This window comes from Centruroides vittatus, unplaced genomic scaffold (assembly GCF_030686945.1).
Source record: "Centruroides vittatus isolate TY-2023 unplaced genomic scaffold, ASM3068694v2 contig_2033, whole genome shotgun sequence".
In the NCBI taxonomy this organism is placed as follows: Eukaryota; Metazoa; Arthropoda; class Arachnida; order Scorpiones; family Buthidae; genus Centruroides; species Centruroides vittatus.
The window spans coordinates 215,881-233,835 of NW_027121260.1; the positions used below are offsets into that span (position 1 = coordinate 215,881).

The following is a 17,955-nucleotide window of genomic DNA, read 5'->3' on the forward strand; positions in this document are numbered from 1 at the left end:
CCATTAATGTTATAAAAGGAATAATATTTTTATAATGTTAGACAATGCTTATGTGAATTTGATTGGTGATTAAGCATTCTATGAAGAACAAAAGAAATTCTTATTGAAATACATTAAATGTTGATAAAATAGAAAAAATGTTGACGTATTTTCATGTAATAAAAATTGTAAGAGATCGGGTGCTGTGAGGTCTCACTCACTTTGTACAGGACAGATAATTTTTATTTATTTTGAAAAGCCGAGTGAACTATTTTATTGTAACATTTACACCTACAGTAGAGCATCTATTATCAATTGGGGACTGGAGTTGTTTGGAAAATCAACTTTTTGGATAACCGATTATGTATGATAAAATACGTTATTAATATAGTATATTAGTATATCCCATTAATAGAATATTAATATATCCCATGTTGAAATTTTTCTCTGTTGCGTGTCACTTTGCGTTGAATTTTCGTTGATGTTAAGCCTAATGAAAATTTTTATAATAATAACCGTGGCTATTGTATCGTTAAAAATTATTTTTTTAAATTTTGTACAAACAAAATAAATATACTGAAAAATATAAAAACAAAAAAAAAAATTATACTTTACTTTAGAAGTTAATCTACTATCAAAAACGTTCAATTCAGCATGACACGCGTCCCGAAACAATCTGACTGGAAAGCTTTCGGTTAATTGATGTTTCGGTTGATCAGCATTTGGATAATCGACACTACTTATTTAATTCTTCCTTTATGAGACCAATGTATCAAATATAAGGCAGAAGAACAAGGAACTATTTACATGGTTAAACATCGCACAGCTAATGTCATGAGATTCATGACGTAAAGCCTGGATAAAAGATGACATCCACCTTTTATATCATATCAGTGGACCAATGGGGTTTGTCCATGATTCATTTTTGTCACTCCTAAAACTTTTATTTTAGGAGGAACTCCCCAAAATCTCTTGCTATTTTTTAAAATGTCAAATTTTAAAATTAGGTATTCATTGTTTTAAAAAACATATTTTGAAAACTTGCTTTACAGATTTAGCTAATTTTTAAAAATAATGTTTAGTAATTAATTTAAATTATTCTTCTAATAGTTTAAAAAAAATTGTGCTTTATACATTACTGTGCTAGGAGAGTTTTATTTCTTTACTTTCATTTGTTTAGAAGAAAAGATACAATGAATGTAAATGAAGATTTAACTGAGTACAATACTGCAAATTTTACAATAAGTGTTTTAAGTTTTAATTATATAGTATACTCTATTTATTGTAATCACGTGGAGACTTATCTAAGCTGATAACAATGTTTGAAGTAAATACAGTAGAACCTCACTTAATGAGCATAATTTGTTCCAAAGTCTTGCTTGTAATGCGAAACATTCTTTAAGCGAAACAATTTTTCCCATAGAAATGAATGTAAAATATTATAATGCGTTCCACGCTGAAAAAATGATCAAATGTTTTATGTATAACGTTTATTAAAAAAAAATTGTACAATATACACTGTTAAGGAGCGTGAATCATCATCATCTTTTTTTTTAGCGTGGAACGAACCATCCTGGAATGAGAATTCGATTTGCAGAAACAAAAAAAATCACAGCTAATACGTTTGATAAACACTCCAAATGATATGCCAAATTCTTGGTTATGTAAAGGCTATAATTACATATTGGAAATTAATTAATTTGACTAGAGGTAGGCAGTTATGTTTCCATCTTGTATTAAATTTAATAATTATAAATAGTTAATTTTTAATTCAGACATTTCTAAAATTTAATTTGGAATCGGTCATTAAATTTAATGACCCAAGAATTTGGCATATCGTTTGGCATATTTATTATGTAACGGGCTACGGTTGTTGATGTTTATAAGTAATATGTGTGAATACAAGTTTGGAAAAATATGTGATCGCAAGTGACACTAAAATGCTAGCGGAACAAGTACTAAACACAGACTGATGGAGCATGCTGCATGCGCACAATTCGGGATTTCCCCTCTCCTCATCACTCGTTATGCGAAATATTGCTCGTTAAGCGAGGCAAATTTTTACAATTTGTTTTGCTCGTTATGCGAAATACTCATTGTGCGAGGTGCCCATTAAACGAGGTTCCACTGTATATAATTAGGGTAAATTCCGATTTCATTGACTCTAACATAAAAAAAGTTATAATCTATAACCTAAACATATAAAAATATTTAGTTTATGCCGTGGGGTAAAATAACATCAATTCAAGTTTAACGTAGCTTATGTAATAAATCGCATTTTGTTTATTGTTGATTTTTTTTCTATACTATCAGTCATAGTTCAATATGGCACTTTGCACTGTTGAATGTTTTCTGGCAACATAGGTGATGCAATTTTCATGGTTACTACTGTATATATCTGAAATAATGAAATTTATTATTTATAACAATGTCTTATATATACATATATATTTTTTAATGCAGGATGAGAAAATGAATGAAGATGGAGAAACAGATTATAAAGTTGATCATAAATTTGCTAAACATATGAAAAATACAGGAGAGGCAACAAGTGACTTTGCAAAAAAGAAAACAATTACTCAGCAACGACAGTATCTTCCTATATTTGCAGTTCGTGAAGAACTGCTGAATATAGTTAGAGAAAACAGTATCGTGATTATAGTAGGAGAAACTGGGTCTGGAAAGACAACTCAGTTAACTCAGGTGTGTAATAATTTATTAGGTATAGTGTTAATTCTTGGCTTTTTGTGAAAAATATAGTTGTCAGATTTGAAAATAACCAATTAAACAGAATGTTTTGTATAAACCTACCATTAATATAGTTTATCAAACAATTTTCCTTAAGTAATTTTAATCATAAGTTAACTTTATTTATTGAAATAAAGTTAATTTATGATTTTTCACAACATTGGAAGACATTTAAATTATGTTGTCATATTTATACATTCTAAAGAAATTCACAATGCATTTTGTCTACAATTTGAATTTAACTTGTACTTACATTTTATGATCATTATTTTTGAGAAAGAAAAAATGGAAATTAGTTGTAGTAAAATATAGTTTTCATAAAAATCTTTGCACTTGCTTGTAAGAATCTGGCATTCCTGTTAATGATTTGTATTTCAAGTATGTATGACATATGGTTGAACTTGCATTGAAAATAAAATGAAGTTACACGTTCTTGCTGAATGATGCCATAATGAATACATGTTACCAGACTCTACGGCACCGTTTAGTCAGAATATGTAAGAAGATTATACAGTTGTTTCATAGTAATTAACTCATTTTTAGTAAAATGAAATTGTTACCTTCAGCAATAAGAAATAATAACTTTGTACTTAATTTTAGAACATTGACTTTATTGGGGTGCTTTTTTGATTTTTCACGAAGATTTGATGTGTTTCTAAAATGAAGTTGTTAGTTACTTTTTCAGGTGGAAATATATTAACTGCATTAATTTTTTTCTCTTCCTTTTTAAATTTAGATCAGATTACTCTTTCATTGAAAAGTGTTAATTTTCTATAATAGCACAATTTTATTATTATTGATAAAAGAATCACTCAAAAAGTGCATTATATGAAGAAATACATTTTGATTGAATATTTGTGCTTTTTAAAATATATTCATAAGAATCAGTTGTTATTTACGTTATATATTTATACTAAAGTAACAACCAAAAACCATATTTAACAACTTTGCATTATTTCTTATCATTAATAGAGTGGAAATGTTCTAAGAACATTTCATAAATGGATTAAAATGTTTCAATTGTTATATTTGGGTAATAATAGGAAAAAATTCAATACAAATTTCATATATCAAATATATTAAATACGTAAAAAAATTTGAAAATGCCAAATTTTCTTTTTATAATTTACAAGATGTTATTTATAAATATAGAGTATGCTTTGTATTATATTATTATTTTATAAATGGAAATTTGATATTTAAAAATATATTTTAAGTCGTCTTAATGAAATTATTTTACATTGAAAATCTTATAAAATATTTTTATGTTTTGTAAAACTTAGAAAGGGATTAAAAAAATTAAACTTTTTCAAATCTAGTATCTCCATGAGGATGGGTACAGCAAATATGGTATGATTGGATGTACTCAACCTAGAAGAGTTGCTGCCATGTCAGTCGCTAAAAGAGTTTCGGACGAGATGGGAGTTAGTTTAGGAGAAGAAGTGGGTTATGCAATAAGATTTGAAGATTGCACATCAGAGGTATGAAATCTTTGTATTTTGTTACAATATTATATGAGTAAAATCTAAGTAAACATAGGTCACTCTGAAAGTTTCCAGGCGTGGAAAATATATTGGGTATATGGGAACATCTGTTGCATACATAACAAAGATCTTTGAAGAGATTTGCAAGAGGCAGCTGACTGTGCTTTTCTTTTTCACCTTAACAATGTATCCGCTAACATGACAATGACCATCGAGTATTTATGAAACCGTGACGGTACTTGTCTTGCAACTTGAACACCAACTATATAATGTATTCACTCGGACACATGGCAGATTTCATGATTAATTTTTATCCAGTTGATACGCATACTAAATGCTTGTACACATTTCAGGCTGTTCATGCCTCTCCTCAGCCAACTAAAATACCAGTATATGCTAATTACAAATTGAAATATATAAATAAAAAGGTTATGCTGTATAGAACATACCTTCAAATCACAGATCTTTGTAAACTTAAAACTGTTTAAAACTTCTCTGTACATTTGACTTATTCTGTTAATCAATTCTTGTTATCTGATGGAGAATTATACATTAATTATCGTGTTAAATCAATTTCCGATTACAATTTCATAAATCTACAACAACATACCTAGTTATTCGTTTTACATTGAAGTCAGAGAGGTTCTTATTGTACACCTGTTTTTTACACCTTTATAACATTTCTAATTTTAATGTGTATGACTGTGTTCATTTACATAGTTATGTGGTAGATAGGCAACCTTCTGGCAAAACTTATGTTAAAGAGACTTTAATTTGATTATTATATTCCTAACTGATTTTCATTTATTTTACATATAGATACTTAGATTTTACTTATTTTACTAGAGATAAAAATTAATGATGAAATTGCCAGGTGTCCCAGTGAATACACTGTATACCCTGTTAACCCGAAAATAAGACAGTGTCTTATATTAATTTTTGCTCCCAAGGATGCGCTAGGTCTTATTTTCAGGGGATATCTTATTTTTTGTATGGTATGGCAGCTTCCGGCCACCAGGGGGAGCTCATCACAGCACACTCGTACAGCACAGCAGGGACAACGTACAGTATGGCGGCAAGCAATGGACCTCTTGATGCCTTGCCTGCACATTTACAAGTGACGGCTGTGGAAGGGAACATTAGGGTTGGTGGTAGGTGACGGTCTTCATGTCCTGCATACAGCTGCTCTGCAACAGACAATGAAGGTAGGGGATAACAGTGGCAGGCTAAAAAGAATCGCAGCTGCTCTGGTGTTCTGTTCAGCAGGCATGCTTCCAAATGAAAACTTTGCTAGGTCTTACATTTGGGGGAGGCTTTATATTTAGCAATTCAGCAAAACCTCTACTAGGTCTTATTTTCGGGGAAACACTGTAGTTGGTTTTCAAGTTGCAATGACCATAGAGTTTCTGTATGAGTCAAGGGTATAACTAATGACCCATCTATCCTATAATGACTCTCTTTCCAAAAGTGAAAGAGAGCCTGCATAGAAATTGTTTCGAGTTATCAGTGTTTACAGAGATCAGTTGGTTGCCATCTCTGAAGAATGGTTAATGTGTTTCCTGAAATAGTTTGGCCAAATGAACAGTTACATTCAACATCATACAGAATACTTTGAAAAATTGTGAACAATATCGATAAGTTTCACATAACTTTCTGTGTATCTGTAAACTCAGAGTAGAAATACAAAAATTCAGTTGACAATAAATCATTGTTTTGTACAATTATAAATTATTCTAAATTTTATTTTAGAAATACTTTCACATAAACAATAAGTGAATAGATACTTTGAATTGTTATTTCAGAATGATTTAAGGATTGATAATTATTTTTGTGACACTCAGATATAATATGGATTAGATAACATAAAAAGTCATTATATCATAAAAAGGACATTGGACTAATACTAATCTGAGAATAATTGTATCTTTGCAGAAAACAATAATAAAGTACATGACGGATGGTATTCTTCAAAGAGAGTCTCTTCGAGAATCTGATTTAGATAATTACAGTGTTATCATCATGGATGAAGCTCACGAACGCTCCTTAAGTACTGATGTTTTATTTGGATTACTGAGAGAGGTTTGAATCTTTTTTATTAAAATAATTTTTAATATATAATTATAAACTTTAATTGCTGATAAATGGGACTAATCTCAAAATATATTCATTAAAATTATAAATCTATTGGAAACAATGTCATTTTAAAAGAATCTGTCCATACATAGATACATATAAAATTTGTCTAAAAACACCATGATTTTTGCTTAATGAGATATTTCTCAGAATATAGTCACGAGCCACATCTTTTTGTTGCTATATTCTGAGAAATATGTCATTAAGCAAAAATTATGGTGTTTTTAGACAAATTTTATATGGCATGGTGTACTTCTCATATAAGCTATATTTAACATAATGATAAAATATTAATTTATCTAAATACTAGCAGATGAGTCTAGCATTGCCTGGGCAAAAATTAGCAACAAAGGTTAAGATTATTAGATTCATACTTCTAATCCTCTTATTATATTATATTATAGTATTTCATTTATATTTAGAAAGACTTATTGCACCAAGTGACCCATCTAACACACTTAAAAAAATCTTTTAAATTGTGTACAGTAGATGAGTAAAGAACCCTTACATAAGATAATCTTTGTAGTTATATAAATCAAACACTATAATACAACAAACATTAAAACATAAACTGTATAAAGAGTTTGGTTATATTAGTCCATCGTCGTGTTTATCACGATACTCGAATGGTAAGAAATGGCACAAATTCTATGGTCAAGTAGACACCAATTGAAAATATATCTTTAAAAATTTAAGATATTGTACTTTTTCCTAATGTTAATTCTAAGAAACTGAACCATTCCCAGCCAAATATCAAACAGTAATCTGCCAACAAATCAAATTTTTGCAAAAAAAAAATGGATTAGATATTTAAACTCGACACCCTCGAAAACCACTTAAAACATATTTTATGCTTGCTGGTAATCTTGTACTATATAATTTTCCTGTTCAAATGCCACCATACTGCTTTTTCAATAGAAAGGAGATAGAAGTAATTTGATCAAAAGTAGTCATTGACCTCCTTCTGGAAGAGAGAATGGTTAACGACTACTCATTAATACCAGTCTACTATTAATAATTGAAAAGTGATCCATGTTGGATGGGTTATGATGGCCATGCACATGATGGAAGTTGTTAACCTTAACATATGAAAGACTTCATATGATTAAATAAAAAAAATCTTGTAAAAATGCAATAATAATTACTTTTGTGATAATAAAGTGTTTACATTTTTGCAACAAACTGTACAAATTACATGGGAAGTATGTTCTCGTAAATATTGTGTTTATGGAAAACTTATCAGGATGCAATATGAAAAAATTGTAGACCTGTAAATTCTGACTGATGTTTCTTGCTTATCTGTGTGCTGTCTGTCCTTTCTTAATCTCAAGAAAGGTGTTAGAGAGATGAAAGTTGAGACCAGATATGCTTAGGAGCAGGAACCAAGATCCGCTATATAGGAACTTTTGTTTTCGACTAGAAGTCACATTACATCAATTCAAAATTTTTCCCTGAACAGAGTTAGATGACTGACACAATTCTATTGCTAATAGGAAAACTATGAAGTACATCAGCAAGACATCACTAAAGGAATTGAGAACATTGTCATGAAAAGTTGCAGCTTGGTATTGTGACAATAAATAATCGCTCGTTAGAATTAGTTTGGTTTATTTGGTTAGGGCAATATGACACGTGAGCAATATGCCAAGGAGATGCATCCCAGGAAAACTTTCATGGAAAGCTGGACTCTATTTAGGTGTTACTAATATGAAGAAAACCCAGAAAACTTCAGCTTGCTTGCCATGCTTAAACTCCCAACTAACTATTTACCAGAGTTCAGTGTTTTATTCACTCAGTCACTAGAGGGCACTTATTACAATTAAGTTTGTACCATTTAGAAATGAAAAAACTTGAGTTGTTAGATGTGGAAAATTCAATTCTTATGGACTTTTCACAGGATAACACTTTCAATTCCATACAGATTACCACGAAACGATGTCGAATAAGACGAATTCGTATGTACAGGAGTTTTCTTTATTATTAACTGTAGTTTAGAATATTTTGTTGCGGTTTAAATTTAAAAAAGTGTAATTGCTGATTTACATTCGATTCAAATATTCCATTTGCTCATTTACAGGTAGCGCCATCTATTGATGTATGTGTAAATCAGCAAATCAAATATTTTGCATATTCTTAAATTTTTTGCCAATAGATGATGCTACGTGTAAACCAGCAAATTGAATGGAGATAGAAATTGATTGATTTACAGATATCCAATAGATACTTTGGGGTGTGATGATCGACATTTTCTAAGTTAGTGGTATATAATAACTGTCAAGTTTTGTACCGATTGGTTGAACAGCGTAGGCATGTGTAGCGAACAAACATCCAAACATTTTCATTTATATATATAGACAGACAAGGTACACATGACTATGAATTTTTCAACTGTCTTATTATCTGTTCTCTGTCCTCTGACTTATAATGGGACCTCTGTCATATAAGGATCCAAACAGATCTGTAAAGTCAGGGAATAAGATTTTTAGCAGAGAAAGTCAGACTCAGTCTGCTGCTCTGTTCCTTTTTGATCTGAACACAGCTTTAAATTTGGTTCAGTATAGGAGGGACTACGAAAACTGAAGGGGCCAAACAAAATAGCAAGATTTGTCAAACTTATAGCTTTTAAACTATAAATGATGATCCAACAATTTAAATTTTGTTGGATAGAAGGTTTATGTCTGTATTTAAAATGGTGGGTAGTGAGTGTGTACAAGGGGAGGGGTAGTGGTTGTGCATAAACACTGAAAATGGCAGTCATGCAGCATTTGGGCAATGAAACTTTGAATTGCGAAGAGATACAATGTTGAAATTGATGTTGATTTGTACAGAATGACAGGATCTATAATATTATTTAGTAATAATAATCAATAAAATAGAATTTATAAAGGAATGTGTTGAAGAAAATTTTTCATAATGTCAAAGAAATTGCAAAGGAAATAGAACAGAAATGTAAGAAACATATATCATTGGAAAGAAAAATTTTAAAGGAATTAGAAAAGCTCAAAATGACTAATGCTGAATGGTGCAGACTGTAGAGAGAGAGTAAGAAAACAGAGCGTGTCAACTCTGAGAATACTTTGAGTGCGCCACTGCCTGAACCAATAGATATTGACTTGTGATGACAAGCAAGACTTTATTCGTTTACATCTTATCCTTCTCTAATAACACAAAGGTGGATCCACATCTTAAACAATTGCAATTATGTCCCATATACAACCTCCTAATTTTTTTGATCTGCACAACATATGATTAATTGGTCAGGGAATGACAGTTGGAATTACCTATATGGACCTTGCATATATGCAGTCTAGTATTAAGTAGTGCATATCTACAATATTATTTTTTCTGCTCAATGTTAAATTATGTCAGATTGTTTTTGTTAACAGAAATAAACATTTACAAATTGAAATATTATTAAATCTTGCTTTTAATATGCAAAATATGATATTTATATAGTTCTCATTAAATATGTATTGTATGTATAATTAATATATTTATTTACCATATGATTAGGTTGTTGCAAGAAGACAAGATTTGAAATTGATTGTAACCTCGGCAACTATGGATGCATCTAAGTTTGCAATGTTTTTTGGAAACGTACCTGTCTTTACTGTTCCTGGAAGAACTTTCCCAGTTGAAATATTTTTCAGTAAAAATCCTGTGGAAGATTATGTTGATGCTGCTGTTAAACAAGCACTACAAATTCACTTACAACCTAATGCAGGTAATTTTAATACAAATGTGCAATTAAAATAATCTAATATCAATTATTAATTTAATTTACTTATTGTTTGAAGGTGATATTTTAATATTCATGCCTGGTCAAGAAGATATAGAAGTTACTTGTGATTTAATATCAGGTAAAATTTTAAATACTTTAATAATAAAATTTAATTTATCATTTTTAGAAATTGAGAAAATTGCAATTATTTTTGCAGAACGTCTTGGAGAGATAGAAAATGCTCCACAGCTTGCAATACTTCCAATTTATTCACAATTACCTAGTGATCTGCAAGCCAAAATATTTCAAAAAGCTCCAGATGGTGTCAGGAAGTGTGTAGTTGCAACCAACATTGCTGAAACATCTCTCACAGGTAAATTAGTCAAAATTAAATATATATATATGTATGTATGTGTGTGTAATTTTATACATATTTATAGGATAATCACAAATTTTGGGATTTGAAATACATTTTTCCTAATTAGGTTTCCATTACTGGTTTTTGTACAATATGACAGTATCTTTAAAGGTTCATGTATAGGTCCTAAACTAGCTGACATTTTTCCATGTTGCCAGCTTACAGGACAATCATGTGATGCTTCAACTTTTAATGTGACATTCTCCCTTGTATATGTGCTCCTTTTGTAGTCTTTTATGTTAATTTGCTTTTTCTTTTATTATTTCCATACAGTCACATAATACTATAAAAATAATATATTTATTAATAATTATATGACATTTAATTCTTAAAATGTTTAAGAACTAATTTTATTAATTAAGAATGTATGGTAATAACGAGTTTACCTTTTATTTTTCTAGTGGATGGTATTATATTTGTTGTAGACAGTGGTTATTGTAAACTTAAGGTTTATAATCCTAGAATAGGTATGGATGCTCTTCAAGTTTATCCTATCAGTCAGGTATGTTTAATTGTTTTTGTGTAATCAATGTTCATAAATTTAAAAATTAACATAATATTTAACATTAATGTGCATCTATAAAAGATTTTCCCAATTTGAAAAAATAATACATATGCAATAATTTAATTTTTTTTTTTTTTTTTGCATTCTTCTGAATAAATCATTATCAACAGTATCATAGCTGAGTTGATTTTTTTGAACATCTTTCGAACAGTTTAGTGTGGTATACTGAGTACTTTGCTGCCTCTTGTGATGGATTTCTGTGGATTTTGTTGAAAACTTTTGTGAATATGTTTCACAACTGCCTCTGATAAGGCTAGAGGATTTCTCTCTAAACAAATAACCAGGTGAAATGACTGTTTGGTGTGTCTCTTACTGATCTTAAGTGAAGAAATATCATGCAATGATTATTGATTTGCTGTGTGAAATTCAGGCACATAAAACGATTTTTTTCTGTGCAATGGGAGCCATTTTTCAATAAATGTGTTCTGGTGATATAATTGCAGACTAAAATGAATGATAGATGTTACCAATGAAATCTTAGGGATCTTCTCTATTTCATTCAATCACAATTTATCAGAGTGTATTTTGTTCAATGTGTAATTCTCGGTAGTCCTAGACCAAGGGTCGGCAGTTTGTCAAGTGAGAAGAGTCAAATTGGCATGGAAACAGGATAACAAAAGTACCAGAGAGCCGCATCGAGGCTTAAATGCTTGACCGATCGCCGACCAACTGTGTTGAAAGACACCCCTACTGAGCATTACAGGCATTCCGTGACAGTAATAAATTCCTATTACAAATATACTGAATTATTTATATTGTTATTGGCTATTGACCAAATGAATAATAATAATTTATATTGTTAATTTAAATGTGTGAAATATGACACATGACAGGGGAGCCTCTAGTGGCCTTTTTGGCATAATGTTACATGGACAGACGTCGGACAGATGCACGCACATTCAGTGGGTTATATATATATAGATATGCTTCAAATGCTACCACTCGCATGTGATTCATATTGATCAACGCGAGTGCCGTCTTTACCACTCTTTAGCCCGTCATGTGCGGACGGGCTAAAGAGTGGTAGAGAGTGCCGTATGAGTCAAAGTTTGTTCGGCGGCTCTATCTCATAAACTGGAGTTATAAGGCTGCTTGAGATGAGGTGAAATTGGAGTTTGTCCGAAGAGCCGTAAACATCTAGAGCCACATGTGGCTTGCGAGCCACACTTTCTGACCCTTGTCCTAGACTAAGGGGAATCCAATTTAATTTTACAACGAAAAACAGCCAGATTACAATATTAAGTGCATGAAGGTAATATTACAAAGTTTTCTCAATGTAATTTGTACAACAAAATGGCTAGACTACAATAATGAGCATGTGAATTTACTATTACAAAATTTTACTGATCTTCCGGTTTTGGCACAAAACTAACTACTTCACCTGGTACAATTCAACTAATATAACAGTCCTGATCTAGTTTGTATGGAAGAGTTGTTTCCAAAATGCTGATGCAAATGGATGAAAAAAAAATTAAGTTCTACACACTTCCCTTTTGTAGTTCTGACTTGCTTGTCTACTTCATCTCTCCTGATGAATCGCACAACTGAAAGTGCTAAGAACAAAGGGAGCACACCTTAAGTACTCCTCCACAGTGGCTCCCCCTACCGTGGAACACAACGGTTACAAACAAAAAACAATAATAATACTAATCAAAATGATGGTGTAACACCACAAATGTATGAAAAAACTGTGGGAACAGCTTTTATAGACATCTTATGTTCTGCAGATATTTATTGCACAGTTCATATATAATACAAATGGTTAGTTTAGTTGTTATACAAGTGATGATAAGAATGATTTTATGTTGCATATAATTTACACTATTCTCCACATTTCTCATAATATCAAAATATATTATTGATAAAATAAAGTTAGAATGATTGATCTTGAAAATAGATAATTTGTATGAGTGAGTGGATACTAAAGTTCAAACTTGACTAAAACTTTTACTAACATCTTTCAGTGTAGGCAGATTAGTTATTTATTTAGTACAAGGTATATTTATACCCTTTGTATGGGGATAATACATATAATATTGTAAGTAAAATAATTCCTGTACAAAGTCCACATTCATAGATACAAAAACCAATACATAATATACAATTTCAATACATAAATGAAACATCAACCGCACACCGCGATAAATATACAATAACCTCCACCAAAAAACCAAAAAAAAACGGTGCATTATCTCATAAAAATAAAACTTGCACCGTGAGATAACGCACGGTTTTTTTGGTTTTTTGGTAGCCGTTATTGAATACATAAATAAAATATCCAGTACGAAAATATAATTACAAAAACAATAATGTAAAATTTCAAATGTGGTAATTAGTAAATAATAATCTAAATATAAAAAATTAACTAGTAAACAAGCTGTGATAAACTGTGACGACCTGATGCCATAACAATAGAAATGAATGGACAATATTAAAATAAATTAATAAAACTAATAAATCCAAACCAAAAATAAAAAATTTACCTACCTGAAAAAATACGAAAACAAGAAATATGCATAACAGGTTAGCAAGAGGTTGTCACGGCCAATCAATACCAAATTAATCCCCTCCCCCCTGGCAGATTAGTTTACTATAATTGATGATAGGTAATATCATTCATATAACAGAAATCATATCTTTTCTGCTACATAACAAACTATGGAAGGAGTTTTGTTTTTCTAAAGTTTACTGAGTTTCATTATTATATTTGTGAAATAATTAAGTTCAAAGTACTTTTATTAACAATTAAGATAAGAAATATAATTAAAATTATGATAACTTACTTAAATAAAGATAATTTAAAGTTTTGGATACTTTTGATGTTTATGAATGAATAATATGCAAAAATATTAATTTCTAAAAATTCATTTTGCACTATTTTATTATTAATTTACTTTTTATGTGATACAGTCATCAAAATTGAAATCATTAAATGATTTTAATTATACACAGCATGATTTTTAATCTTAAAAACATTATCTTGAAATAAATCTAGTGAAAAATAGAATAAAATTGAAGGTTAATTGGAATGCAAAGCTCAATGGAAAATGATCCCCAATAGAACAATGCTATATTGTCATATTAGCAAACATATTGGATATCACGTTTCTATAGCACATAAAAGCGTTAAACATGATCTAAACAAAGAAATAGTGAATTTAACTAAATTTTTCAATATACCTTCTTTATTCTTTAAAGTTTATAACTTCTTGGAAATCATGTTTTGTGGACATAAGTCCAATCAGCAGCAGTTTAACAATCAAGTAAAATTTATGATGTCTTGAACAAGAATGATAGATCTTTATACTTACGCATAGATTTGTACTTATTTACGTAAACTTCCTGCATTTTATATTTCCATGTTAAGCAAGCTGGTGTTTTGTTTTTTTAATATTAGTACATCCTTGTCTATATTCAACAAAAATCAATTAATGCTATAAAAATTAAGGAAATTAAATCATAGTAGCCATGAATAGCTTTCTGAATCCAAATTTATCAAATATTAACTGAAATAAAATAGGTTTTTATTAAAGTTTATTTATTTAACTTATATTGTAATAATGATACAAGTGACTATGACTATACATTATTTATTGATAAATTTGTCATTTAGGCAAATGCTAATCAGAGATCAGGAAGAGCTGGAAGAACAGGTCCTGGGTAAGTTTCAAGAAATATTTTATTACTAACTTGTAATAAAAAAAATATATTATAATGCTATATTATTGATGGAATATTTAGATTCTGTTTCCGGTTATATACGGAGAGTCAGTACAAAAACGAACTTCTCAGTACGACCGTTCCAGAAATACAAAGGACAAATTTGGCAAACGTAGTACTTCTGTTAAAGTCTCTCGGTGTGCAAGATCTTTTACAGTTTCATTTTATGGATCCACCCCCACAGGTTTGAATGAAATTAATTTTATAACATTTACCTTTCATGTTAAAACTGTATTGTAACAAATGATATTTCCAGGACAACATTCTAAATTCTATGTATCAGTTATGGATTCTTGGAGCTTTAGATAATGTTGGAAGTTTAACACCATTAGGAAGAAATATGGAAGAATTTCCATTAGATCCGGCTCTTTCAAAAATGCTTATTGTTTCTTGTGACATGCAGTGCAGTGCTGAAATATTGGTAATAATAATTGTTTTTCTTGGATTGTCAAATTTTCATTTATATAAGTAAAGAATTAATAATGGTATTTTTTCAGATTATTGTATCGATGCTCTCAGTTCCTTCCATATTTTATCATCCAAAAGGGAGAGAGGAAGATAGTGACGCAGCTAGAGAAAAATTTCAGGTTCCAGAAAGTGATCATTTAACTTATTTAAATGTTTATCACCAGTGGAAAAATAATGGGTATTTATTGATTATGTAATTTTTTATTCTTAATAAATGTTGTTATATCAATTTTATTATTATTTTTAGTTATTCAACAAATTGGTGCAATGAACATTTCATTCACATTAAAGCTATGAGAAAGGTAATTATATCTGATGGCTTGTTAAGGAAATTTCTGCTTACGTATTTTATTTGTAAAATTTTGATTTGTTGATACGTAGGTGCGGGAAGTACGACAACAGTTAAAAGATATTATGGAACAACAAAAGATGACTATCATCTCCTGTGGCACCGAATGGGACATTGTACGAAAATGCATATGTTCTGCTTACTTCCACCAGGCGGCCAGACTTAAAGGCATTGGCGAATATGTCAATTGCAGGACAGGTATGCCTTGCCATCTCCATCCTACAAGTGCACTATTTGGAATGGGTTTTACTCCAGACTACGTGGTATATCACGAGTTAGTGATGACTAGTAAGGTAACTACTAAACGCATTAAATACTACTTAGATAAAATGTAATTAGTGTAAGTGACATAATACATTTTGAAAGGATATGCTGAGATTACAGTGATCATTAATATAAAATTATTTGCTGAGAAGGTTTTTTGGTAAAAAAACTATGGGATAATTACAATTTTAAAATGATATGTTATTCACTTGACATTAATTTGAGTCATTCAAAACATATACTAACATTAAATATCATTAATTTTATTAGAATACCAGAAATAATTGTTTATAAATGTATACACGATTGTCTAGTCTCACACACATTCTTTGTTTCCATTAAAAATGCAATCACTAAATGAACAATCACTTCATTGAGAAATTGTTTGTCTGGTTTTAATATTGATGAAAATTCCATATTAAACATTAGAAAGTGAAAAGGAAGAATTTCAATAGTGATATAAAGTATTCATTAATAAGCAGTTGGCTTTTCAGCTTTTTCATCATTTGGAAATTGCTGGAATTTAAATTAGGGAGAATTATTATGGTTGTACTACTTAGAACTGATAATATAATACAAAATCAACTTAAAATCATTTTATTCATTAAGATTCTCCATACAGACTTACTTTATTATGCACTCCTTTGTAAGTTATAAAATATATTCTATGTAGGTGTAATTTAACTGATTTCATATACAGTATTTATGATCCTAACCTTTCTCATTTATGATGATGCATGTGTATGCATAACACTAGTTATGTTACGTAAATACTAAAGTAAGTAGTAGAAAAGTAATATAAAACGTTTCTGAATTAAATATATATATTTATTAATTTTTTAAAAAACATTTATGTACACTCTAAAATGTTACAAATTACACAATACACCAGAATCTTAGAGCAACCTTAAAAATGGGGTGCTGTTTCCGCAACTATATGCTTATGCCACTATACATACCACTTGAAAATGCAGTGCTGGAAGCCATTTTTTGCAATGTCTTTAAGGGTTTTTATTGCTACAGCTTATGCATTTGGCTTTTTTTTTTTTCACAACAGTATTTAGTATTGAGTCAAATGTAAACTAAGCAATGTAGCTGTAATCTGGCATCATTTGACATTGATTTATTTTAATAAAAGCAATATTATATAGTGAAGAAATCTGCACTAATCCAAAGATATTTTTAGATAACAATCAAATTTAATCATAAAGCATAGTTTTGTAGTAGAAAAGAACAATTGGATCTTATGTTGAAATTGATATTTATTTATTAGTTAATTTCTTTGATGGTATTATGTATTAAACTATTTCAGGAATACATGCAATGTGTGACTGCAGTTGATGGACAATGGTTGGCAGAATTGGGTCCAATGTTCTATAGCATTAAAGAATCGACTAAATCCCGACAGGTAGTTTATGGTTTCAATTTTTGTTTTTTTGTTGAGATTGATAAACTCAAAAATCTATAAAATTTAAAATAGGAAAGACGCAAAATGGCCAAGCAGAATCAGAACCAAATGGAAGAAGAAATGGCCCTGGCTCAAGAACAGCTGAAACAGAGAAGAGAGGAACAGAAATCTCGTGATTGCATTTCTGTCAGAAAGTAAAGCATTGTTTTTTTAATCTTACCTTTGTTTCAGTACAAAGTAAATAAATAAAATACGTTTACATTTATAGAAATCAGATTGCCACACCCGGGAGATTAGAACCGGGAACACCTCGAAGAACACCATCGAGATTTGGATTGTGAGAAATCTTGTTGATTTTAACTCATTCGCGAGTTTTAAAAACTTTTTGTAAATACAAAAAGAATTAAAAGATTTTAACGCGATTGTTGCATATTTCTTTTTGCACACTTATGTAATAAAGCACCTGTGGAAAATTCATAAGGTATTTATCATGCTTAGAGTCCCCTTCCACAAGTGTATAATTACACTTGCAGAAGGGGACTCTAAGCTTATTATTTCACACAAATTATAAACCAGGCATGGGCAAATGCGGCTCTTTTTGAGTTACATGCGGCTCCTGCCGAAAGTGTTAATTTCTGTTTTTTATTATTATTTTTATAATTTTGTGGAAATATGTTTATTAAAAAAATTCAATATTT

The 17,955-nt window shown here is 30.0% G+C and overlaps 1 protein-coding gene across 2 annotated transcripts in view; it reads left to right on the forward strand.

Moving 5' to 3' along the window:
- Positions 1-17,679, forward strand: part of Prp16 (ATP-dependent RNA helicase l(1)G0007) — a 46,787-nt gene extending 29,108 nt beyond the window's left edge. For both annotated transcript variants that reach the window (XM_067265031.1, XM_067265032.1), the window contains 16 exons: positions 2,443-2,682; positions 4,047-4,208; positions 6,144-6,290; positions 9,858-10,068; positions 10,142-10,204; positions 10,283-10,438; positions 10,885-10,985; positions 14,662-14,708; positions 14,790-14,952; positions 15,025-15,189; positions 15,266-15,414; positions 15,484-15,538; positions 15,618-15,878; positions 17,162-17,257; positions 17,330-17,451; positions 17,526-17,679. In XM_067265031.1, coding sequence (XP_067121132.1) covers positions 2,443-2,682; positions 4,047-4,208; positions 6,144-6,290; positions 9,858-10,068; positions 10,142-10,204; positions 10,283-10,438; positions 10,885-10,985; positions 14,662-14,708; positions 14,790-14,952; positions 15,025-15,189; positions 15,266-15,414; positions 15,484-15,538; positions 15,618-15,878; positions 17,162-17,257; positions 17,330-17,451; positions 17,526-17,598 — 2,211 coding nt within the window. In that variant the 3' untranslated portion in view covers positions 17,599-17,679. The remainder of the gene's footprint in view (positions 1-2,442; positions 2,683-4,046; positions 4,209-6,143; positions 6,291-9,857; positions 10,069-10,141; positions 10,205-10,282; positions 10,439-10,884; positions 10,986-14,661; positions 14,709-14,789; positions 14,953-15,024; positions 15,190-15,265; positions 15,415-15,483; positions 15,539-15,617; positions 15,879-17,161; positions 17,258-17,329; positions 17,452-17,525) is intronic.
- Positions 17,680-17,955: the final 276 nt, after the last annotated feature.